The sequence below is a fragment of the Pagrus pagrus genome (genome assembly GCF_965226575.1).
Source record: "Pagrus pagrus genome assembly, chromosome: 3".
NCBI classification, from domain to species: domain Eukaryota; kingdom Metazoa; phylum Chordata; class Actinopteri; order Spariformes; family Sparidae; genus Pagrus; species Pagrus pagrus.
The window spans coordinates 5697261-5722162 of record NC_140187.1 but is presented as its reverse complement, the minus strand read 5'-3'; the positions used below and the strand labels follow the sequence as shown (position 1 = coordinate 5722162).

Sequence of the window (24902 nt, the reverse complement as noted above, 5' to 3'; positions counted from 1 at the left end):
CCAGCCACCTATTGACGGAGGGGATTGAGGTGAGGAAGAGGAGGAGGAAGATGGGACAGAGGAGAGGAGCTCAGAGAGGATGGAGATGGCTGAGGGGGAGGTTAGGAGAGCACGGGATACGTCACGAGTCACTGCTCCTCTTCCTCTCACCTCCCTCAAAGCCGGGTCATGTTCAGGGCTAAAGGAGAAGGTCATGGCTGGTCGCTCCTCTTCCTCCTCCTCTTCCTCCATCATAAAGCTTCTCTATATATAGAGGACGTAACGGTCATAGTTTTTGCCTATTCTTCCAACTTTCCTCCTTTTTATATTCAAAATTTCTTTGAAAAACAAAGCAGAGGAGGAAGAGGAGGATGGAAAGAGCGATGCGAGGGTCAAAGTTCACAGCTGGAGGAAGAGTGAAACCTTCATCTTTAGTTGACACCTCCCTGCTCCTCTTCCTCCTGTTATCGATCCAGTTTAATAAGCACGACAGTTCAAGCCCTCAAACACCCTCCTCCTCCTCCTTCTCCTCCTCTTCCTCCTGCTCCCCTTCAAAAGTCTCGAGGGAAAGCTGAAGGAGATGGTCACATCTGCATGCTCCTCTTCTTCATGATAAAACTGCCTCTGAATGAAGAGTTCTTCCTCAGGAATCTGAGCTAATTATTTTCTTTTTTCTGAGAAATCTGTAAAAAGTGTCACTTATTTCCTAAAACAGCTGGTCACTGTAGATTCTAGCGAACATTACTGACACAGAAGGAAATAGAGCTTTTGTTTGAGAGTATTCTCAGCAGTGAACGAATCCACATTTGGTGCTCTAGTGAGTATTTCCAGCAGCAGGACGGTGTGAAGAGACCGATTAAAATAAACTACAGCGTGTGTGTGTTCATGCTGATGAGGGAACATGTCATCAAGTGCAACAGTGTGACTCACTGATGAGTTTTTAAATAGCTTTTGGATAATAATGGAGCTCTAAGACAACGAAGAAGAAGAAGATATGTCAGGCTCTGGAGCTACATTTGTTGACAATAAGAGAAATGTGGCACATCATCAGACCCATGTGCGAAGATGTGCTGATCTAATCACCTTCCATTAGAAACGTCACAGAGGTCAAAGGTCAACCTGCTCTAAATCCCCCATGACATCGCAGCAAAAAGAGAGAGAGAGAGAGGGGAAGCTTCCGACTCTGCTTCATCCTCCTTCATCCTCCGAGAGCTGAGGATGAAGCTTCTGGAGGATGAAAAAGAGGAAAGGAAGCACTGAGGTGTGTCACTCCTTCCACACACACACACACACACTCTCTCTCTCACACACACACACAGACACACAATGAGCTGGTCCTGATTGTCATGCTAAAACACCTCAGTGCGTCACTTTGGCTTAAAGTTTGTGGGTCTCCACACTTTTTATTTCCATCTGTTTTAAAGAACAGGATGCATCATCACTTCAGGGCCACATGACCTTCTGACCCCTGACCTCCACATTATCTGTGACCTCATATGTATTAAGATTAGACTAAATTAAAATGAATTGTTTTTTTCTAGAGGAAAGGAGTCGTGGTCGCAGCTGGAAGTTTAAATTCACAGGGAGACCCTCAGAGAGAGAACGATCCTCTGCCAACACTGATGATAACTTTTAACTTAGAAATAAAAACAAATTATAGTTTCAGTGCCGCATTTTCTCTGGTCACAGGCTCTACAGTGTGATGATGCGCTGCCTCTCTTTGTCATATACAACAGTAAAATTAATACTTTTTGGTTTTAAACTTTTTGCAGGACGAAACAAGACCTTTGAAGACATCACCTTGAACTTCTTTTTAGATTTTTGATATTTATGGGACATTTAATCAGCTGAATATTAAAGGTGGTGTATTGTTTCAAATGATTAGAAATCTAAATTATATCATAGACATCTCAGACACACATCAGAGTCTCTGACTGATCCTAAAAGCTAAAATACAGTTTATTATAACCAGAAACACGTGAACTCACTGATTATTATTAAACTGTTATGCACTTTATTTGTGTTTTCTCTTTTTCACAGCAAAAACTCCTTTACAATAGTTAACTTTAGGTTTGATATAGGGTTTGCTTGAAAACTGCAGACACACACTCTCTCTCTCTACACACACACACATGCACACACACACACACACACACACACACACACACACACACACACACACACACACACACACACACACACACACACACACAAAGAGTGATCTGAAAGTGCTTCTCGCTCATGGTCACGGACAAAAGCAGGAGGGAGGGATCGGCTACGGCTCAGGAACTTGACTTTTACAGAGAAGAGAACAAAAGACGAGGAGGAGGAGGAGGATGGTGGAGGTGGAAGAGGATGGGGGTGGAGAGGAGGTGTTGAGGGGGCTTCAGAGAGAACGTAACGGAAAATAAAAAATGGCTTTAGGCTGTGATCAAATTGTGTGATTGAGTTTAACTTTAGAGGAGAGGAATATTAGTAGTCACACAAAACGTGACCTAAATGTTGAACCTAAATAGAGAAGGACTGAAATCACAATCCAGACGTCAAACCACCTGCATGAAGATAAGCTCTGTTGTTTTATTTTAAGTTTTATTGACTGAGTTTGATGCCAGAATACTACATTGCTTTGAATAGTGCCCCTATCTTGGCAATTGCCTAAAGTAAACCAGGCCCCAACACCTGGGAATACAAGATAAACTTAAGACATTATCAAACTTCACAGACGTAAAGAGGAACTCACTGTCGGCTCTGAAGGTGACGGCCAACCTGCGACCTCCATCTGTAGCAGGCTGCACCTGAAAGAGAGACAACAACACGACATTAAACTCAAGTATGCAACACAACTCTTAACATTCCCACAAAGTGGTTAACATTTTAACTCTGTGTGTTTAAAAGACGTCAAGGATAACACAATCCGCTGTTCTGAGTCTCCGTGTTTCCCATTTTGATAATGACTACAGACTACAGCCACCGGATGGGATGAAGAGTTATTTCCTCTCACGCAGGCGCAGAGCGTCCATCAGCTGTAGTCTTTGCGGCGTGCTTGAGTGCAACCTTTTGGCCGAGATACAGGCGACAAGAGGTGACGCAACAGTCGGCTTTCACTGCCGCCAGTTTCTTTGAAGTCGGTTTCATGTGTCGGGGCTTTTACTCAAAAGGATCTGAATATCCGTCCATGCTCCACCCAGCAGCTCTGCTTAACACAAAGGCCGGCGGATACAGTAACACAAGATGAGTGGCTGAGGTGTGAACATCGACTCCCCTGTGAGCTACAGTTACCCACAATCCCTTTCTCTGTGTCCAAAGACATGAATTCTCATGAGGTACGTTTCAGCAGTTTTACAGCTTTGACCTTGTTTTCATGTTGCCGTGCTGGACGGACACACACACACACACACACACACACACACACACACCACCTTAAGGCTTGTTACAGAGGTGTCAGACTGTGGTCACATACAACAACCACACACACACACCTGAAACCAATCAGACAGACCCCCTACTGTGTGTGTGTGTGTGTGTGTGTGTGTCCTAAAGAAAGTGTGCCATGCTTGTTAGCAGTCACTGTACCTTAACAGCCCGTGCACACACACACACACACACACACACACACACACACACACACACACGTTTGTAATTATAAACTTGTGAAGACCCTCATTGCCAGAACACATTCCACAGACCTTAAAACAAACACTAACACGGACCCTAAAACCATCAAAAGCCTTTTGAAGACGTGAGGACAGGACAAAATGTCTTCACTTTCCAAAAATGTCCTCAAAATGGTCCTTGGAAAGACAGAACTACACTCACACACAGCTTTATCCTATCATTTCTTTCTAATTACACATTTTGCCTTCAGTTTGCCTCCCCTGCTGACCTTTGACCCGCAGAGGTTTACATGCTGCTGTGCACAGATGTCCTGCTGGCAGCATGAAATGGGAGGCTAATTAAAATCAAGAGAAGGTTCTCACTGACAGAACAAAAAGTAGACTTCCTGATTGGTTGCACTGAGACACCCCCACCCCCAAAAAGTTGGTAATGGTACGACTTCTCCTGCAGCATGTAGGCTGGTAAATGCAAGGTTTTTGTAAAACCAGAGCACCTGGTGGAAACGCACACAAGACACATGGAAATCCCACACGGAAAGACCCAAACCTTCCAGTTCTGGATTCAAACACGCGTTAAAAGACACCAAAAAAGCCCTGCGTTGAAAGAAAACTCCAGTGTAAGTAACAGGTCCCCGAGTCTGAAGGTTCATCAGATGCCAAAACACTACACAACTGTTTAGAAAACAACCATATGGAATATTTCTGGAAAGTTATCGTGGCGATAATCATTTTGATTGCGAGACAATTGTTAAAAAATATATTCGATTGGCCAAGACTAGACATGACACCACATCAGTTGACCCAGGCTCCACTTTTGTGGGACATCTTGGAGGTTTTTAGCCTCGACCCCCACTGCGTCAATGAAGTGGCCTCATTTAAATGAACGGCAAGGAAAAGGGTTTGGCATTTTTCATGCAGTGCTGTTGTCTGTCTCAACATGACCTTAGGACATCCAGCAGAAGCATTTGTCAGAGGGTCCACCCGGACCTTCCAGACACACAAATGAGGGGATGTATCGGACACATTCTGTAGATTTCTGAATCAGTTTTACTTTATCGTAATAATAAAGTAAAACTCCATCTTTACTAACAGACTTCCTGCTCATTTAACAATGAGTCAACCAGACGCCGACTTCATTCAAGACATTTTACGCTCGTCTTTTTAAACCCCAACACATCTGCGTCCGACTGACGGGTCGAGTGCTGCAGACTGAATCCTGCAAACTGATGATCCGGCAGAATGTCAGCAGGATGGGACTGCAGCGCTTAAACAACTTTATTGGCTTTTTACTTACAAACTTTGATAATTGAGAACTGTGTACTCCGCCGGTGACCCTGCATATCGCCACGAGCCAAACCTTCATACTTTACAACTGATCATTTTTCAAACAGACAGACTCTTTTCTTCCTTCCTGTTGCCAGGTGTTTCTCACTAGTAATAATCATTATCCCACTCACACATGCCCCGAGGCCAAACAGACTGAGTCACATCAGTAAACAACTAAAGAAAAGAAGTAAAAAAAGGAAAGAAAGAGGAGAAAAGAGGAGTTCATTATGAGTGAGAAAAGAAGAACTGAAAAGCAGCTGTTGGACATCAAACATAGTCAACAGGCTCGCCGAACGTTTGGGAAAAGTCACAGGTTCGACTCCTCGCTGTGGTTCGCTTTTTAAAAAGGCAAAAGAGGAACAAAAATCAACTACAAATGTATAAACACAGGGAAACACAAAAACTTGAACCCTGACGAGAGCAGAATTTCCCTCGGGAATCCCCAAACACACACAGACAGAGCGAGTTCCTGTGGTAATCAGACAGCTAATTGCAGGCCCAGTTAGCTGAACATCAAGAGCAATTAATCACGGCGCTGGAGGGAAGGAAAGAGGGGGGGGAGGAAAGGATTCAAGGAGGCTGGAAAGAAGGGGAGGACGCAGAAAAAGGAGTTTTCAGATTCAGAGGAGCGAGTGAAAGATGATGGGAGAAGTAATCACCGACCCTACAGAGAAGGAAGGAAGTGAGGAAGAAGAGAAGGAGGAATCTGATTAAACAGGAACTCCTTCAATTACGGCTTTCAGGGTTCACGTAGCAGACTTCTCCTCTGCCTCATTTTGTTTGGGGCGACCAGACCAGTTCCAGATGTGGGACAGAGAACATGGGACGCGCTCACAACTGACCTCTAATCAACATAATGCTCACGAGCTGAGGCACAAACAGCGTGACAGAGTCTGTTTGGGGAACCAGGGTTAAAGTTGGGTATTGTTACCTCTAAGGTACAGATTGTGTCTGTCAAATACGTACACTTGTTCAGTTAAGCTGCCAGTGTGCATCAACTTTTCTTTAAGCTCTCTCTTTTCATTTGTTACTATTCCTGTTGTTTTCTCTACGCAGGGCTCGACAGTAACAGTTGCCAGGTTGGAAACCACTTTGAAAACCACTCTGAGGAATTGGCAACCAATTCTTCACTTTTGGTTGCCATCAGGGGAAACCTCAAATTAAAAGAATTTTAATATGCCTTATGAATATCTAAATATTGCTGACACAGTCTGAAGCAGAACCACACGACGCTGCATGTGTACAGTGCGTTTACATTGTCTTTAGAAACAATGGCGGAGCAAAGAGAGACTTGCTGGACTCCTTTTTTGATTACAGCTGCGTTAATAATATTTTGTCAAGTATCTAAGTTACTCAAAATACTGCAACCAAATTTTTTGTTTCGGCAACTGAAAGTGGCAACCACTTTTATAAGTTAGTGTTGAACCCTTCTTTGGCTGTTAGCGTTTCACTCTGCTGGTCAGAACTCGTCGTAGGAACTAGTTTTTTTTCCTACTATAACACGATCCTTCGCTCGCCAGCCACAGCAGTTCATCGACAAGGCCTCAAGTCACCAAGTTTCCAGAAAACAAATGTACAAATCTTCTGCTTTCTGGTTTAAAGGAGCACGAACGGACCCGCTGACGAAGTTGCCGAACAGCCTAAAACTTGTTTTTAGTGTTCACAACATGAAAATCTTAACAGCCACAAAGAGCCTCACACTTAAACTTTGTGTGCTTGTGCGTGTGTGTGTAGTTGATGAGGGTCTTGTTCATGCAAATGCCTCAGGGCTAAAAACCCAGCCCTGTTCCTCTTAATGTCTTCCTGTCTCTAACTCAGACAAACACTACCATATGGAACGACATGGCCGCACTAGAATATCTAAGTATGTGTGTGTGTTTGTGTGTATATTTTGTGGCTAGTCAGCACAGCACTACGTCCATGGGGGTCAAAGTTATATTCGGTCTACTCGGGTCTGGCAGGGCCTTGTTGTATTGCTGCAGATCTCCAAACTGTCTACAGCCCTGATCACCTGGTGCATCATCGCCGTCATCACCACCATGACAGTATTTGTTACCTGCCGTGTCCGACGCCGTTTTGTCCCGGCATCCACGAGCCTCACATCCCACCGGGACATTTCAGAAGTGGACGTCATGCTTTTATTTATTTCTTTGATGTTTGTATTGAGGTTGAGTCGGCTACATAGTTAAATAGTTTTGTTAAATGTCCTTTTTATGTGTTTTTATTGTTAATATTTCCAACTTTGTAGTGATGTAGATGACCCAAGTCGGCACACAGTGTTTTGGAGCAGAGCGGAAAGTGGCTTTTGGGACACTGCTGAAATGTGCCCTGAATGAAAACACATTTCTTGTTCCCTTCACTGTTATCTGATGTTTTCCACCATTAAAATTAAGCTTTTTATCAGCTGGTCAGCTTCAATGAAACCAGTTTTTTTCATTTGTGTCAGTAAATATGAACACATGAACTGTGTGACAGGCTCCACTGACATAAAAACAACTTTTCACAAAAAAGAACGTGTATTTTGACTGTTTTCGAGTTTCAGTACTGAAGGAAAATTAGCAAAGAACGAGGTTAGCTTCGTCCCTGCGTGTCGAGCAGATCTGTAAATCATCTGAGGTGCACACTGATGGGAAAACCAGATTGTGTTAAATCGACTGCTGACACAGTGAAGAGCAGTACAGCCAATGAGCCTGAGAACATCAATCCAGCAGAGGATGTGAGATTTCCAGAGTCTACAACAATGTTTCACAATTTGCATTCATGAAAACAGACTTCGACTAGCTGCATTAAATTTACTGTAGCCGAGTCAAAATGTTATATAAATGAGTAGAGGTTAATATGTAGGCTTAGTATGATGATTAGGAATGCACAGATTTCGTTTTCGTCTCAGGCGACCAGATGTGATCAGATTTTGTTTCTGTGGTTATGTTTTTTCATCAAATCTGATCTCAGCTCTGCAGGTCCAGAGGAGGAACAAATCCAGAAAGAGAAAGCTGGAAACAAAAGTGAGGTGCAACAATGCAAACTGTGTGTGCGTGTGTGTTCGGGAGCAGCCAACCAGAGATTTCCCACCACAGGAACAAAACCTGCAGCTTCCTCCTCCTGCATGACTGCTCCTCAATGACCCCCCACCCCTCTTCTTCATCTCAACTCCTCCTCCTCCTCCTCCTTACCAGGACGAGTTATTCCCCTCCTGCTGTGACATTTTGTCCTCTCTCTCTCTCGTTACAGAGACGGGATCAGGACGAACCCTGACTTTCTTTGAAAAGACAAACCAACATCGGTCACCACAAACAGCATAAATGTAACGACTATGTGTGAGGGTCCAATCCAAAGAAAACAGAGGACGTAGTCATGTGACTTGGACTTGCAGTCACCAACTGAGACACATGAGTGTGACTGAACGAACGAACCATGAAAATACAAAATATCCTCGAGAAAATAACATGAAATCTGCACTGAGCTGCAGACAATTTATTGGTCAAACTCGAATACTGACAAACATCCCAAAAGAAGAGAAGAAGAGCAGTGTAGAAGTTTAAGTCTCTTCTATAGCTGGAAATTATTGAAATATCAATGATCTTTTTTCCGATACCTTACTTTGAGAAATGTAACAACAATTAAATAAAACATGAACAAAAGAAGCCAAAACTGTTAAATGTTGTAAGAACTCAAGCAGCTGTACAAGAACTCTGTCTAAATAAAATATAGTCTACATTTGGATATATTAAATTAGTTACGGTCCTAAATAATCTGACGATGATTTTGCCTTTGGCAATGGCCAGTTTTTCAGGGCTTTTGATCTAACTAGCAGACATCTGGATAATAAATATTTGAGCCAAGACTTCCTCTTCTGTCTTATTGTTGACAGTCCAATTAGCAGCTTCAGATGCGAGAATAAGATTAGAGTTGAGAGAAAACTCTTAATCTGCAGGTGAATACAGATACATTTTTTAAAAGCTAATTAAAAGCTAAATCATTGTCAGACAATAACTGAGCTTGCATTTTGCCTCTTCTGCCCTCCACACAGACCGTCTACCTAATTCAACCACAGCACACTCAGACATGATTGGTCAACACTACTCGGACTACAAACAGACGCTTCCCATACCAAATAACCTCTTCTACAGATATCTGGATTCATAAGAAGATATCTGTTTACCAAGATTAGTAACTGTTTAATCAAAGAATAAGTAGACAAGATTATGAACTTGACCACATATTTGAGGGAAGCTTACCTGCTAAACCTGACAGTTTTTGATGGTTAATCTGATATCACTGTTCCTGTGTTGTTCCTGAACATCATAATCAATTTTGTTCCATCATTTCAACATACAAACGAGCAACGAAAACGACATCTGAAGGAAGGCGCTGTGGTGGGTTACGTTTAGGAATCTCACTCAAGACACCTGGGTTTGTATCCATCGTGGAAACATGTTATTTTTACACTAAATTAACTTTTAATTGGCCACTTCTTTTGTTTTTTGGTTCTGTTTGGTTCAGTCTTAGGCAACAAAAAATACTTGGTTAGGTTGAGGAAAACATGATTTGAGCTTACATTTACCGTGTCTGAAAGGATAACTTCTCCCACGTGATTGGTTGTGATTGGTCAGTTTCAATGATAGCGCTGGAACCACATTAATTATGAAACCAACAGATTGTGTGTTTTTGATCGCCAGTGCTGCAGACACATTTCATCCTGTACCAGAAAAAATAATTAGGACTCACTTTGTCTGCCATGACTCTAACGCCCAATGTACTCACACAGACTTTAACACTAGCGAAGGGACAGGACACTATTCCTTGAACCGTGAAAAATATGCTGTTGCTGCCAACCATGGCTCAAAGTTGCGCAGCTGCGAGACATGGAGAAGTTGAGAAAGATTTAACTTCATGCAAACGTACTCTGAAGTATGAAAAAGACATCCTGACAACAACATTGCACTTATTGTGATTCCCCCATGTATGAAACACATGGTTGTTTTCTCCTCACTCACTAATAAATCTAGACAAAAATTAATTTCCTTGAGCCTATAAACTCATTTTGGATCTTTGACTGTGACGAAATATTTCCCTGAGACGTTTTGAGTCAGAGGTGAAGCTCCAGCCTCTGTCCTTCACCTTCTGCCTGATTCAGACGCCAGCAAAAACCAGAAAACACACGTGTTTCACATCGGACGCCCACCGAGCCGTGACGCCCTGTGAGGCTCCACCGATGCCAAAAACACACCGAAGCCAAGGAGGACGAGGGGATACGTGACACGGACACAGAGTTTAAACCTACTTTAAAATGAGAGAAAGAAGGATGAAGAAACCAGAGCAGGACAAAGAAAAGGAAGCGGAATTATTTCCTGGTACGTCTTCCTCCACTGAGACAGATGTGATGGTTTCAGCAGATGTGCTTAACCAGAGAGAGTTTGAACACGGACCTAAATCATCCTTCGTTCTGGCCCTCTGGAGTAACCTGTAGCCTCTGAAGCATTCAGTAAAAATGAAGCACTTTCTGCCATCAGATCCAGGGGTTAACTGTTTTTTTTTTTAAAACATCTCCATTTCTTTTGGAGAAAACTGATTATTTGTCCATCTAGGAAAAACACCTATGATTATACACAGGTTTTCCGAAGTTGGATAAAGCCATCTGGGAGCTGGATGAAGTCTGATAAAGTGATCAGCGACTTGAGTCGGTGTTGGTTGGAGTTGAAGACTACAAGAACGAAAATGAAAAAAGAAGTGAGATTTCCAGACGTCTGTGGGCTCCTCATCTCCGCTCGAGGCAAGAAGCTACATTAGCCACTACTAGCATAACACAACCAAATGGTCAACTGAACTGCCAGTAGACAGGTTGGATTGTTGGTAATGTAGGTGTCAGGCTTTGAGCTCCTGTCTCTTTAACACCCCCAATGCCCAGTCTGCTCTAATTGGTCAGCTCTCACAGGCCTGAGCAGGCACCGCCCACCATGTTTCCGGCTCAGTTTCTGAATACAGGCTGCTTTAATTCTCCGAAGATTGTGCAGTTGAATACTTTCACAGTACTTACCTAGCTACTAGATCTGCTTTATCACCAAAATAGACATCTCACTTTCTGCAATATGGGACCTTTCACTGGGTTTTAAGAGGGTCTTAATGGTGTCAGGGTCAGTTTGTGCAGAGCATCATCTCACGTAGCTTTAGGTGGGAGATGAGGAGGCGCAATGCTAGACAAAAAATAACACTGGGGAATCAAAGTTTAAAACTGAAATGTTTGATTGTTGCTCAAAGAATATTACTCAGTTTTTTTCTGACACTCAAACTAAACCCATGTTTTCTGATTTCTGGAACTAAACTAAAGCCTTTCTAGATGTAAATGCAACCATTGAAGAAAATGTTACATATATATCATTACACACATCTGTCCTCTGATGTGTCTACTGGGAAACAATGAGAAGGCTTTACAAGAAAGAAGATAATGGCCAGAAGTTGATCCTAAAGGAAAATTGCAATTGCTCAATATTGTTCAGAAACAATCTGATTGTTCAATATGGACTAAGAGGAAAGACGAATGTGTACATCTTTGTCTGAGTACTTATAACAACTATTTGTTCTCTGTTATTTGTGCCTTTGTCACATGTTGTTTTGGAGATCCCTTCAGAACACAATAAAAAAAAATCCACATATAAAAAATAAACATGCAGCAGTGAAAGTACACGTAAAGATCACTAAAGCCACGTTCTTCACAACAAAACCAATCCAGTTTCAACTTTTCAAGTAGACGACTCTGCATATTCATGACGTGGCCTCCCCCCTGTTCCAACGAGGGATTCTGATTGAAATGAAAGAGGAGGAAACTGAGGCTTAAGGTTGTTAAATTGGATGTTTAACTTCTTATAAATGATTACAAGCATTTAAACGACAGAGGAAAAAACATCTTTAGCCTTAAGTGACCTAAAAATGTCCCTCTTGACATTTAAAGTGTTGCTCTATTTTTCTCACTAGCAAACAGACAAACAAACAAACTAAACAAAAACAAAGTAAAGCATAAAAAGTATAATTCTTGTATTATACTGAAACTCAGTTTCTCACCACTAGCATACCAAAAAACTTCTAAATCAAGGCTGCAACTACTAGTAAGCTTCATTACTGATTGATCTACTGATTACTTTCTCAATTAAATAAATGTCAATGACAATTCTTCAAGACTTGAGTAACGTCTAAAGTCATCTTGATTTGTGTGAACAGTCTCAAACCAAAACAAACACATAAAACAAAGAAAAGAAGCTAAACATCACAATAGAGAAACTAGAAGCAAGAAAGTTTGATCCAAGAAATTACAAACAATTAATCGAAAGTCAAAATAGTTGCAGGTAAATGTTTGTTGATAAAACAGTGAATCGAGTCATTATTTCAGCAATGTCTAAATATACCCAGCTCTACTCAGGGCGCCTTGTAAACTTGTAAAACTAGCAGAGCATTTATAGGTCTCACACACACACACACACACACACACACACACACACACACACACACACACAGAGCTCTAATAACCTCACACCTGTAGAATAGCAGGTCCTCACACCCCCATCCAGCAGCCTTTGATGTGTGTGTGTTTCTGAAAAGAGGGGAAGCAGGAGAGAGAGAGAGAGGGGGAGGTGGTCGAGAGACAGGGCGTGTGTGTGTGTGTGTGTGTGTGTGTGTGTGTGTTTTGGGGGGGGGGGGCCGTGTTGCAGGAAGGAATGTTTCAGCAGAGTAAACAGTGTGAAGCTTCCTGTAGAAAACACTTCAAAGCCAGAAAGAGGAAACCAGGATAACACACACACACACACACACACACACACACACACAGCGAGAGAGCGAGAGAGAGAGAGAGAGAGAGAGAGAGAGAGAGAGAGCATCAAAGGCAGGTAGGAGTCATCTATCAACACAGGAAAATTAAAACCTGTGGAGCGCACACACACACACACACACACACACGATCAGATAATATTACTTTCCACATTACAAACATGGAAAAGAAAATACTTTTTCAATCTTCACAATTAATCCATTATATGATCGACACAATTGATCCGATTACTGACTATTGTTTTGGTAATTTTTCCACCAAAACTGCCATTCAACATTTGATTTTAGTGTCTCAAGTGTGAGGATTTGCTGCTTTTCTTTGCCATACATGATACTAGTAAACTGAATATCTCTGGACTGACATTTAAAGACGTCACCTCGGACCACTGAGCAGTTTTTACATAAATTATCGAATGATCATTAACTAGAAAACAGTGAAAATAACCGTCAATTTAAGTCCTACTCAATAGTGTAAACACCTTCTCACGAGTTATGTCAGGTGAGCTCAACACAACCCAGCTCAGCTTTGGTTAAAAAAAAAAAAAAAAAAAGGTAAAAAGTGGTTATTATAACGACTATGTAAGTACTCTGTGGTTATTTTAGCAACCTGTAATCCTACAGAAGCTTCTGGCAGCAACATCAACTCCTCTTTTCTAACTGACAAAGATAACATGACTGTTCAATAAGTTGTACAATAATGAACCTGAGGTCTGGTACAGTCTGACTGACGGAAACGAAAACCTGTCGAAAAAGATCAATAACTGTTTATAACTCAGAATAATGTTGGCACATCTGTACAAAATAAGGTTAATACGACAAAAAAAGAACAAGGAGTGTTAAGGCATCCAGTTTTGAGGCATCTGAAGACCTCTTTTTAAGGCTTTTTGTCAGGCTAAACTTTAAAGTGTGCACATTTCGATCTCAGATGATGGTGCAGACTAAATAGTGGTTCATTCATGCCCAGAATCAAAGCTGCTGTGAAGTGCAAAAGCAGAGCAGCAGTGTGGAGGCGGTGCATCACTCCACATATTCCTGTTTTCCACATCAAATGTTTTTAACAGAACACACAAAAGGCAGGAAATCAGCTTTACTACCTGCAATTCCCCCAAAACCACAAAACTCAACAAAAAATAAGAGAGGAAGCTCTGTTTTATCTGTCAGAACTCATGTTATTAAATCTTTTTCATCGTCTCTGCTTTAATCAAATCCTCTAGTTTTGTCTCGCCTGCAAATATAACCCTCTACATTGGATGCTGGAGTGCACTATATGCCCTTTAATGTATTATGTACATGCCGAACGTAACCAAAGACATACCGGATACAGAAAAAACACTTTAAAGATAAAATGATCTGCTTCAAAGGGAGGAAACTTCTAATTACAACTTTCTTTAAAGGAGTTTGGTTTAAAGCAGAGAACAACCTCTCCACAGACAGGACAGGTAGGACAGGACAGGACAGTCTGACTTTAAGGACAATGTTAACAACTTTCAGCTATTTCTCTGCAGGAGATAAATTAAGGTTGGGTTTTGTCTTATTACAGTTAAAAGAAGATGATATCTCAGATGGAGAATATGTTTCTAAAGCCAGCAAATCACACAAACATGAGCTTTGGGTGTCACTTTTCAATTCAGCATTGCACTGAATGTCAAACGTAATTTCTTAATGTCTTTTCTATCTTGGAGGACAGTGAATAGTGCGAACAAGTTAGGTTGTAAATGGAGATTATGTTAGATTAAAAAACCCCTATGTTAGATTACACGTGTGCCGAATTAAGTAATACATCTGACTTATTCTGCAAAAAAAGTTTTAATTCCTTTCTTGATCTCTTCAGACTTCCAGTAGAGCGACTGATCTTTAAATTAGCACTTTTTAAGCTGGAGTTTGGTTTCTCACGTTACGTAAAAATAGGTCAGACCTTCGAAACGGAACAGACAGGTGAGAAAGGTAACCAGCGTGACTGAAGCAGCCCGACTTTCAAAACACTGCGAAGTTACGACTGTTTGAACAAAAGTGTTTTCAAACCTCATCTTATTTCATCAGCTCAATAAACCGGCTGTGAGTTTACATCCACAGACGATGAGACAGAAAACACAAACGGACGGAACCGACCACCTCCGAATTTTTTTTTTTTTTTTTTGGGAGACTTGAGACGACGCAGCAGCTTTTTCGCTAAATGTCGCAAAAACAACACGCTAAAGATGAAAATGTAGTGTTTTCTACCTTGAAGCCGCATCGCTCCTGGTTTGCTCTCTTGTTGCCGGAGGTCGTAGATCCACAGGAGAAATATAAAAGCAGAAATAAAGCGGAGAGAGAGATGAAGAAACTCCGAGGAGCCGCCATTCCTCCCTCAAGTCTGAGCAACTCTGAGAGGAGAGAGGTTAGGACAGGAGAGGAGGTGTGTGTGTGTGTGTGTGTGTGTGTGTGTGTGTATTGTGCTTACTACCCTTGTGGGGACCATGAAGGTTTAGGCTGCTAAGGTGGGGACATTTTGTCTGGTCCTCACTTCTTCAAAGGGGCTGCAGAGGAAGAGGTATGGACCACATCAGACATGAAGATAAGCACAACTGATGAAAAGATAACTAAATAAAAAATAAAAGTCAGAATTACTTTTACAGTTCAAAGCTAACTCAATTCAGGTTGAACAGTTTGTTTAAAATCTTCTTTTAGGATTTCTTTTTTGTGAAACATAATTTAAAGTTAACTGAACTTGAAAATACATCTTCAGTTAACTTAAGATTCAACAATTAAATACTTGAGTACTTTGGAAAGTCAGTTCTTTATTTCACACAAGAAACAGCAGCAGCTGCTCCCATTGGAGACATAAAAGACATAATGTTAACCAACTAACGATGATTTGACAGGAAATGTAAAGGTTTGATTAAGTAAAGACTGAATTTAATATTAACCTTTATCATGGTTAGCATATTAGTCTTTTCGTTATTGTGGGGGGAAAAAGAATGATGACATCTCTCAAAATGTATTAAAGAAAAGCATCAAGTTTCCAAAACATGTTTTCTTCAAGCTATTAAAAAGGAAAGGTCTCAGGAGAGTTTTACCTCTCAAACAATGCATGCTGGGAAGTCTGCCAATATGCAGATCGTGTTTCTTTAGAAACTTCTTTCCATGAGTTGACTGAACTCTGTATATTACCTTAAAGAACCCATGTTTATAAGTTCAGAAGTGGTCTGAAAATATAAATCTGAGAACTTTAAGTTTAATCAATTTGAAACAAATAAAATTTGTATATGTATGTTAAGTTAATTAGAAAAGATAAATTGATTCCACTAAATTCTGTATTGACTTTTTACAGTGAATAGAAACATATTCAGTCAGAGGTTTCAGGGGAAAAAAATCCATAATGTCTTAATTGATATCTTTCCCCGACCTCCTCATTATGCTGACTATCTCGCTCTTTATACGACTTCACCTGACTTTCTCGTTTGCTGCTGTAATAATAACTACGGCCACTTGAGGTTGCTGCCTAATAAGAAAACGTCAATACGGGTCGTAATCTGGCTGCCTCGGGCTGCAGACGCTTCAATAATGGACAGGTAGCAGGTGTATTTTTATTTATTGCATCTATTTTGTTTGTTGGTTAGATATTTGTTTGTACAAAACAGAAGCTACACCAACTAAAACAATTTAAAAAATCTCACAGATTTTGAGACGATCAATCTACAAGTTGTAAAGTTAGTTAGAATAGTTGGTAACTAAAGACGGACTAGTTGAGTCTCCATGTTCGCTGTGATGACATTTAATGTCCCCAACAACCTCTGTAGTGTCATTTAGACACTCGTTAGCAACTCCCACTTTTAACGCATGTAAGAGCTTTATTATTTCATTGTGGGACATTTTATGATGTTTTTTATGTCGTAGAACAAAACATGTAAATATCTTCAGTCTGTGGTAACCACAGACCTTATTTCAGGCATTTAACTGAAAACCAATTCAAAAACCTCCGTCCTTTGAGATGAGGGGAACCGTAAGTGCGAACTGATTTAATGTTTTAAGACTACAAACTACACCACTCTACTGAAGACCACACCCCCCTAGAAAGACATACAAATAAAAAATCATCATTATTTAAAAAAAATTTGGAATGGATAATCAAAATTGTTATTATTATGTATTATTTTATTTTTTGTTTTGTTTTGCATCCCCGAAAAAGTGTATAGAACAGAAACAACAATCAAAAAAAAAAAAAAAAAAACCTACTGAAAAACAAAACAATGGGCAAGTATTTTTGCTTCTTCCGGACTTGTTCGTAAAAGTTAATTTTCTCTGTGTCTGTCAGGACGCCGTTACGTTTTACCAGCTTGTAAAACAAACCACTCCTGGAAATGTTTTAAATCTCTGTTGATGTTATTTTAATAATGTGTGCAAGGCAAGCGGTTAAAAAAACAAAAACCAAAAAAAAAACGGGTCCAACACACTGTCAGAAATTGGGTGATGCAGGGATGGATCTTAAGTCCTTGAAAGCTTGCAAAAGAAAACAGAAGCCCCTTTTAAATAGAAAATGCGCCACATTTGTGGCCAGGTACAGGCTGCAATTTGCCGCCTTGTCTTTGTAAAACGGAGGCGTAATATTCCTCCTTTTCAAAGAAGCCGGTGTTGTATCGAGCTCTGTTTCCTCGTCAAGATTTGTTTCCCCTAGCTCCGCCCCCATCCGAAATGGCCCGAAGGGCGAAGGAAGCAAGCGTTCACAAAAAGCTCACCCCCGAGCCTTTGTGCTCGTACCACAGAGGCACTGTGGAGAGAGCTAAGGCTCAAAACTTTTTAAACTTTTTTTTTAAGACATTTTTTAGCGCGTTTATCTGAAGAAGTTGTATTGTAGAAGTGAAATCCAAATTTCATGACTGTCTAGTTATATTTTTAAACTGGGACAACAGCACATATGTTTGTGTTTTTCTGTCTTTATTAGGACAACCAACAAAAACAGGGGGAACAGCTTGGAGTATTGCTGTCAGATATTGTTCCCCCTCTGTTCAATATGAAAGGAGGCTCACACATCTTTCAAATTCATGAATTCATACTGCTGACTTCTTTCCCCACAACAGATAAATCCTGTGATTTTCAGGCCGATATCATTAAATTTGACCATTTACAACAGGGGGAACGCATCCTGACAGCTTGGAGTATTACTGTCAGATACTGTTCCCCCTCTGTTCAATATGAAAAGAGGCTCACACATCTTTCAAATTCATACTGCTGACTTCTTTCCCCACAACATTTAAGTCCTGTGATTTTCAGGTTGATGTCATTAAATTTGACCATTTACAACAGGGGGAACGCATCCTGACAGCTTGGAGTATTGCTGTCAGATACTGTTCCCCCTCTGTTCAATATGAAAGGAAGCTCACACATCTTTCAAATTCATACTGCTGACTTATTTCCCCACAACAGATAAGTCCTGTGATTTTCAGGCTGATATCATTAAATTTGACCATTTACAACAGGGGGAACGCATCCTGACAGCTTGGAGTATTGCTGTCAGATACTGTTCCCCCTCTGTTCAATAGGAAAGGAGGCTCACACATCTTTCAAATTCATGAATTCATACTGCTGACTTCTTTCCCCACAACAGATAAGTCCTGTGATTTTCAGGTTGACGTCATTAAATTTGACCATTTACAACAGGGGGAACGCATCCTGACAGCTTGGAGTATTGCTGTCAGATACCGTTTCCCCTCTGTTCCATAGGAAAGGAGGCTCACACATCTTTCAAATTCATACTGCTGACTTCTTTCCCCACAACAGATAAGTCCTGTGATTTTCAGGTTGACGTCATTAAATTTGACCATTTACAACAGGGGGAACGCATCCTGACAGCTTGGAGTATTGCTGTCAGATACTGTTCCCCCTCTGTTCAATAGGAAAGGAGGCTCACACATCTTTCAAATTCATGAATTCATACTGCTGACTTCTTTCCCCACAACAGATAAGTCCTGTGATTTTCAGGCAGATGTCATTAAATTTGACCATTTACAACAGGGGGAACGCATCCTGACAGCTTGGAGTATTGCTGTCAGATAAGGGAGTAGGTTTGATTATGAGATTGTTGGGGACACAGAAGTGCTCCATGGCAGCACTCCTGAAAGTTGACGTTTTTTTGCATTAGCATCATAATTTCACATCATGCAGATGTTACAGGTTAAATGGAACATACGAGGAATAAACCACAATATACATTAGACAACTGTATAGCAACTACTGTAAACACATACACACTAGTAATACATGATGAGGCCTCTTTGAACACCAGACTTGATATAAAGCTCTGATTTCAAAGCCACATGGGCGAAGCACTGCTATTCAGATCATCATCACACTAACATTTGTCACAGTGCTGAATCTCATGACTAACATATCCATCATTATTTAACCTCACCTGTGAATTTCCAGCCTCTCTTTCAGCTTCTCCTCCTCCATCTCCTCCAGCTTCTCCTCCTCTATCTCCTCCAGCCTCTCCTTCTCTACCTCCTCCTGCCTCTCTTCCTTCATCTCCTCCAGCTTCTCCTTCTCTACCTCCTCCTGCCTCTCTTCCTCTACCTTCTCTGGCCTCTCCTCCTCCACCTCCTCCAGCCTCTCTGCTGTCTGTCACCTTACAACAATATGTTGATGCATGACATGAACAGATACATTAGGGATACAATGATCATAGAGCTTGATGGTACAGTTATTGCCTGAGCAAAAAAGGCTTTTACTAAATATTAAGATTACTTAATATTAATTAATTATATTTTCTAATTATAAAATCACATGATCAGATAGAATCTGAGGTTTTCACCACAAATTTTCTTTGTGTTTTTAAACCGTTGCTCTTTTCTACACAAATACATGAAAATAAGAATTAAGACTAACTTTAAAAAAGTGTATCTCTTTGGCATTAAATATTCTCTTTTATTCGATATCTGTATTGTTGAGCCTCTACCTATACACCCTTGAAGTAACTTACACTTTGACTCTTAAAGAAGTCTCTTATATCCAGTTTTCTTTTCTTTGACATCCTTCAAATCCTATGCACGCACGCACACACGTACACGCACGCAAACAGACACAAACACAAATGTAAATTAAAACTGCAAGCATTGATGAACGGGCCCTCGCCCCACACATACATCGGGCTGTGGCACCGTCAGAGGCATGTGCACCCAGATGTGCGCTCGCCCGTTGCCTGTGGAAATGTCCATCCTACTGTAAATGGGATACGTGTCACACAAAACACAACAGTGTCATCTTCAGTGACTTCCTGTGTCCAGTGGGATGTAAAACGTGAAAACAAGAGGCGTATCTCATGCAGCCAGTGTAGTTACATGATCCCAACATGATTTTGAGTCAATTGATCACATGACCTGGAAGCTATTGAGCTAAAATGCTAATATTTACATATAAAAATTAATAAAAAATATGAAAAGGTGTAAAATGTAAAAACAAGAGGCATTTCTCATGCAGCCAGTGTAGTTACATGATCCCACTGACTTTGAGTCAATTGATCACATGTTCAGTTGTATTTTCTGAATGCTATTTGCACTTTGTACTTTACCCTAAATACAACATGATTAAAGTATTTATACTCAAATTCCCAGTAAAATACAAAGGACGTGACTTTGGTGGTGTCTCTGTCACACAGAGTGCAGACTGTGGTGTGTTTTGTGGGTCAGGGAAATCAAAGCGAAGTGAGACATCCTCTTTGCTGCACACATATCTCTGAATGATCTGGTTTCCATCACGTCGTTTGTTAAGACACTGATGATTGTGCAACACTCCATGAACTATATCTGACCTGTCTGTATCGTAAACTTTATCCGGTTTATTGACAGATGATAAATAATGTTAAAAAGCCCGAGCCTGTTCACTCTGCAGAGCAGCTTCTTTTCCTCAACTCTTCCCCCTCATTTTATCAATGTATATAGTTATGTAAGTACAGTATACTGTACAGTATGTCACTGTTTGAAATGTTTTTAATTGTATTTTATTTTATTCTAATTTAAATGTTTGTATGTTATATGTATGTGCAGCACGAAGGGGCCACAAATGTCATTTTGTGAAGTCTTTTGTGGTGCATATCTTTTGAGAAAGGTGGCTGGTGTTATGAATAAAGTTTATTATTATTATTATAATAATGATAATAATAATAATAAGAAGAAGAGAAATACATATACAGTATATATAGGAGCTTCTATGTCCGCCCTAGAGCCTACATCAGCCAATGAGTGATTATGTAGACAAGAGACCCACTCTCTTTGTTCTCTCCTGTCCTGAGCCACTTACATACCAGCCTCCGGATGACTGATAAATTAACCTTGATAAGTTTAATAAAAGTCAACATGGTCATTGTGGCTTTTTGTAAAGCACTTTGAGCTGCATATATGAGAAAGGTAGCTAGTGCTGTGAATAAAGTTTATTATTATAACTATAATATGCTTTTTCAGGCTGTAATCTGTAAAAAGACTCTTCTCATTTCACAGCAGACACCATAAACCCTCAACATCTGAGATCCAGAGATGGCAGCCGTTTGATTGACAGCTCATTTGAGCAGATAGGTCTTATATGCCCGCCCTAGAGCCTACAACAGCCAATAAGCAACTATGTAGACAAGAGACCCACTCTCTTCTTTCTCCCCTGTTACCATCAGGCAGGGGTATTCTGATGTCATTAAATGGCATTTTTTTGCCAGCCACCTGAATATCACCTTTGAAAAACAAGCGTTAAGTATTCAAATTGAAGTAAATAAATTCTTAAGTACCTCAAAACTGTAAAAATACGTAAGTAAGTACATTACAAGAGTGAATGTAAAAGACTGGACTGTTATTGAGCAACACTGGTGGGAGAGAAAAGGGGAGTGTAACTGAATTAGACCGGGGGAGTTGTTTACACAGAAATGAAACTTAAAGTGGCTGCTGATGTCTGACCCAGGAAATGAGAGTGTAGGAAGGACGTGCAGCCAGCAGACGGATAAACACTCTCACACAGCGAGGACACACAGACGCTTCTGCAGAGACTCTGATCAGCCGAGCGAGGATGAAGATGAAGCTGGTTTATGCTCCTCTGGTGATGGCAGTGATTTCAGCACTGGTGAATGTAGCATCTGCAACACGGAGACCTAGGACCAAACCAACAACAACGTGGACGACACCAGGTGGGCACACACACCAAAATTTACACTGTGTGTGTGTGTGTGTGTGTGTGTGTGTGTGTGTTGGAAAACCTTTTTTTTCAGGTTTTGAGCTTGTTAGTTAAAATGACAACTGGTTTGTGTGTTATCTCTCCCTCTCTCTTTCTGCAGGACCTCAAGGAATAAATTTAAATGGGAAGATGTTCACTTTGTCTTATAATAGAGGAGGAATTTCACTCTATCCACCCTATTTTTCCCCAACCTCTTGGCCTTCCACTCCTTCCTACACCAGCAGTCCCTACTACACCACTACCGACCTACCCACCTCTACCTCCTATCCCTGGACCACAGCACCTTCTACTAGAAGTAAGTCTAACCACAAACCAGCCTTCACAACCAAACAGAAACACAACGTCAGGCTATGAAATCCAAAATTATATTTTATTGTACACATTTGCTCCCAGATATTTTTCTCCTGTTAAGACGTGCTGCTATAAGATGAGATAATTTAGATTCTTGTGTGGAAAAGATGCAGAACAGGACCAGAATTCATCACGATGTTTCCCCGTCAAAAGGCTAGAATTATGTTCTTCATTGAGTTTTCAAGATTAAAGCTGCAGTAAGTGATTTCAGTCAGCTGACAAGGCTCCGATCACACAGAGGCCACTGACCACACTTACTTATTGATATCTTTAATAAGCGTATTGCTGCTGCACGTCATGACCTGAAACTTTTATTGTTATAAAAAGATATTTTTCATTATATAGTTATAATGTGGAAAGTGCTCATGTGCAGTCAAACAGAGTTGTTGCTGTTGTCATCTTTATTGATTACTGATCATAATCAAAGGCAAACTCTATGTAGAAAGGTAGGACTGTCAGTAGCTATGCTGTATAGTTTGTATCCATGCTGCCTCCAGCTGATCAATGAGAAATGACACTACCTCCAGAGGAACGAGTACGTGCAAGTCACATCCCCTTTAAGGTTTCATATTGAAGAAGCCAAGGCTGACTTGAAGCATGACAGAATATCTGAACACTGATACCAGCTGCATTACAAATTGTCCTTTTTTTATTCATGTTCTTAAACAACAAAACAACTGTGTCAATGTGTTTTTTACTTTGTCAACTAAAAGAGTTGATCACTTATGTCCACTGATCCCTGCAGGTGTGTCCGTGTGTCTGCGTTACCTCACCGACTATATACAAAGAAGTTACCCCAGAATCTTCACACTCAGTCCATCCAGAAGCCCTGTGCAGGTGTACGTCGATCAAGTTGGTGGTTATACACTAAACCCATACAGTTACAACAGCCTGAGTTTGAAACCTAGCATAAAATTCTGGTCAAACACTGGACCGGACATCTGGAGCAGAGTCTGCTTCACCTTGGACTCCATGAAGAATGTGGCCCAGGTGTTCAGTGGCTCCAACATCAGCATCAGGAAGGTGATGCCTTATCAGGTGAGAACAGAGGATATATATGCATACTGAACCAAACTTCTCTTGTTCAGCATGTTTGTAGCTTTAGCCTGATAATCAGACCGAACAGATAAATGAATCCTGCAATAATCCATGTCAGAAAATGGCTTTTTGACTACAGGTCCACCGACAGTTTAATGTCTTTAATCTTCATCATGTCTCTAATATCATATATCTGCTGTGTGTGTCCGTGTATGTGTGTGTGTGTGTGTGTTTTCAGTTTGTCTGGTCAGGTGAGCCTGTGATTGAATTTACAGATTTTGATGGTCAGGTGACAGACGTCCAGGTGTGGGATTATCCTCTCAGCTACAGAGAAGTCTTCAACTACATGACCAGCGGTGTCCACGGGTATGTGTGTGTGTGTGTGTGTGTGTGTGTGTGTGTGTGTGTGTGTGTGTGTGTTTGTGTATGTGTGTGTGTGTGTGTGTGTGTGTGTATGTGTGTGTGAGGTTTAAAACTGTTGTACAAACAATCAAAGTACCTTTTTGCCTTAAAAACTAATTATTAATTAAGACAATACACAGCCAACAGTCGCATTAGTGACATCGAGATCTAGATTTATAAAATAAACAAATAAAAACAGTAAAGGACGTTAAGAAAATCACATGAGAGGAATTAATGATGAGAGAATAATGATTGACACGATAAACCACAATGTTACTTTGCCATTAATTTACTATTTGTTTTTCATTTTAAGGCCGTACCGCGGCTCCGTCCTCACCTGGTCCTCCATCAGCTACTCTCCCAGAGGAGACGCACTGTTGGAGGACGTCTATGAGTGGCAGGCGAAACAGCAAATCAGCGGCAGGAGAGGCCGTCGACCAAAGGGAGTGAAGAAGGCCAGAGAGTTTGTTAATGTGGACAAAAGAGAAGAGGGAAAAGGAAATCAGCTTTAATGAAACATACAGAGGCGTGTGTGTGAAAAGCTGTATCCTGTGATATGTGATTATATTTCCAGAATGAACTTTTAATAACATCTTTGACTTTATATCGTTCTTTTCAGTGTATTTGTTTTTCCTAAAGTTCAGGTCAAACGCCCAAAGCGCCCACAACATTTTGTGAAATTCCAACGTGTGTTAAGTTTATTAACTTAGGATGGATCTCACACTCTTTAGGGGTCGAAATAAAATATCACCTAGCTATTTAAAGAATTGTAGTAATGATTTTCGTTTGTTAAATTTTAAAAAGGAGTAACAAAGCTGTTCACATTGTAGCACTGCGACCTTCGGTGCTGATTCTGATGGTCATACAGACAGACATAGTTAGCAGCTATCTGGTGAACATAATGGAGCATTTCGCAGTTTAGTGTTTAAATCACATATGTCTTGCTCCATATCTCATCTATACGGCAGTATCAGGCCTAACAGAGTTAAAAACAGCTGTTTTGAAGGTGTTTTATGGTATTTCAGAGTTTGTAACTTCCTGGAAAACCATTAAAAATGTTGATGACTCATCCTGCTCTCGGGGCGTATGTTCATTTCTGGTGCCAGGAAAGTTTTTTAATTATTATAATTATTATCATTATTATTATTATTAATAATATATGTTTATACATATACATATATACACACC

The 24902-nt window shown here is 40.6% G+C and overlaps 2 protein-coding genes across 2 annotated transcripts in view; one reads left to right on the top strand and one right to left on the bottom strand.

The window, feature by feature from the left end:
* The window catches only part of il17rd (interleukin 17 receptor D), a 27249-nt gene extending 12133 nt beyond the window's left edge, over window positions 1–15116 (bottom strand). Inside the window, exons 1-2 of the mRNA XM_084348601.1 lie at window positions 14958–15116; window positions 2720–2774 (exon numbers count right to left, since the gene is read on the bottom strand). Coding sequence (XP_084204727.1) covers window positions 2720–2774; window positions 14958–15077 — 175 coding nt within the window. The 5' untranslated portion in view covers window positions 15078–15116. The remainder of the gene's footprint in view (window positions 1–2719; window positions 2775–14957) is intronic.
* Window positions 15067–24783, top strand: LOC311254722 (uncharacterized protein). Its single transcript, XM_084348638.1, has 6 exons — window positions 15067–15132; window positions 21654–21876; window positions 22024–22218; window positions 23020–23312; window positions 23551–23678; window positions 24028–24783. The coding sequence occupies exons 2-6, from the start codon at window positions 21759–21761 to the stop codon at window positions 24224–24226; spliced, it is 933 nt and encodes a 310-aa protein (XP_084204764.1). The 5' UTR covers window positions 15067–15132; window positions 21654–21758; the 3' UTR covers window positions 24227–24783.
* The last annotated feature ends 119 nt before the right edge of the window (window positions 24784–24902 follow it).

What these genes read in the sequence shown, in the direction of transcription:
- LOC311254722 (XM_084348638.1), top strand. Translation starts at nt 21,759, where the DNA reads ATGAAGATGAAGCTGGTTTATGCTCCTCTGGTGATGGCAGTGATTTCA. An exon ending in GGAAGGTGATGCCTTATCAG is followed by an intron (nt 23,313 to 23,550) that starts GTGAGAACAGAG and finishes GTGTGTTTTCAG; the next exon opens with TTTGTCTGGTCAGGTGAGCC. An exon ending in ATGACCAGCGGTGTCCACGG is followed by an intron (nt 23,679 to 24,027) that starts GTATGTGTGTGT and finishes TTTCATTTTAAG; the next exon opens with GCCGTACCGCGGCTCCGTCC.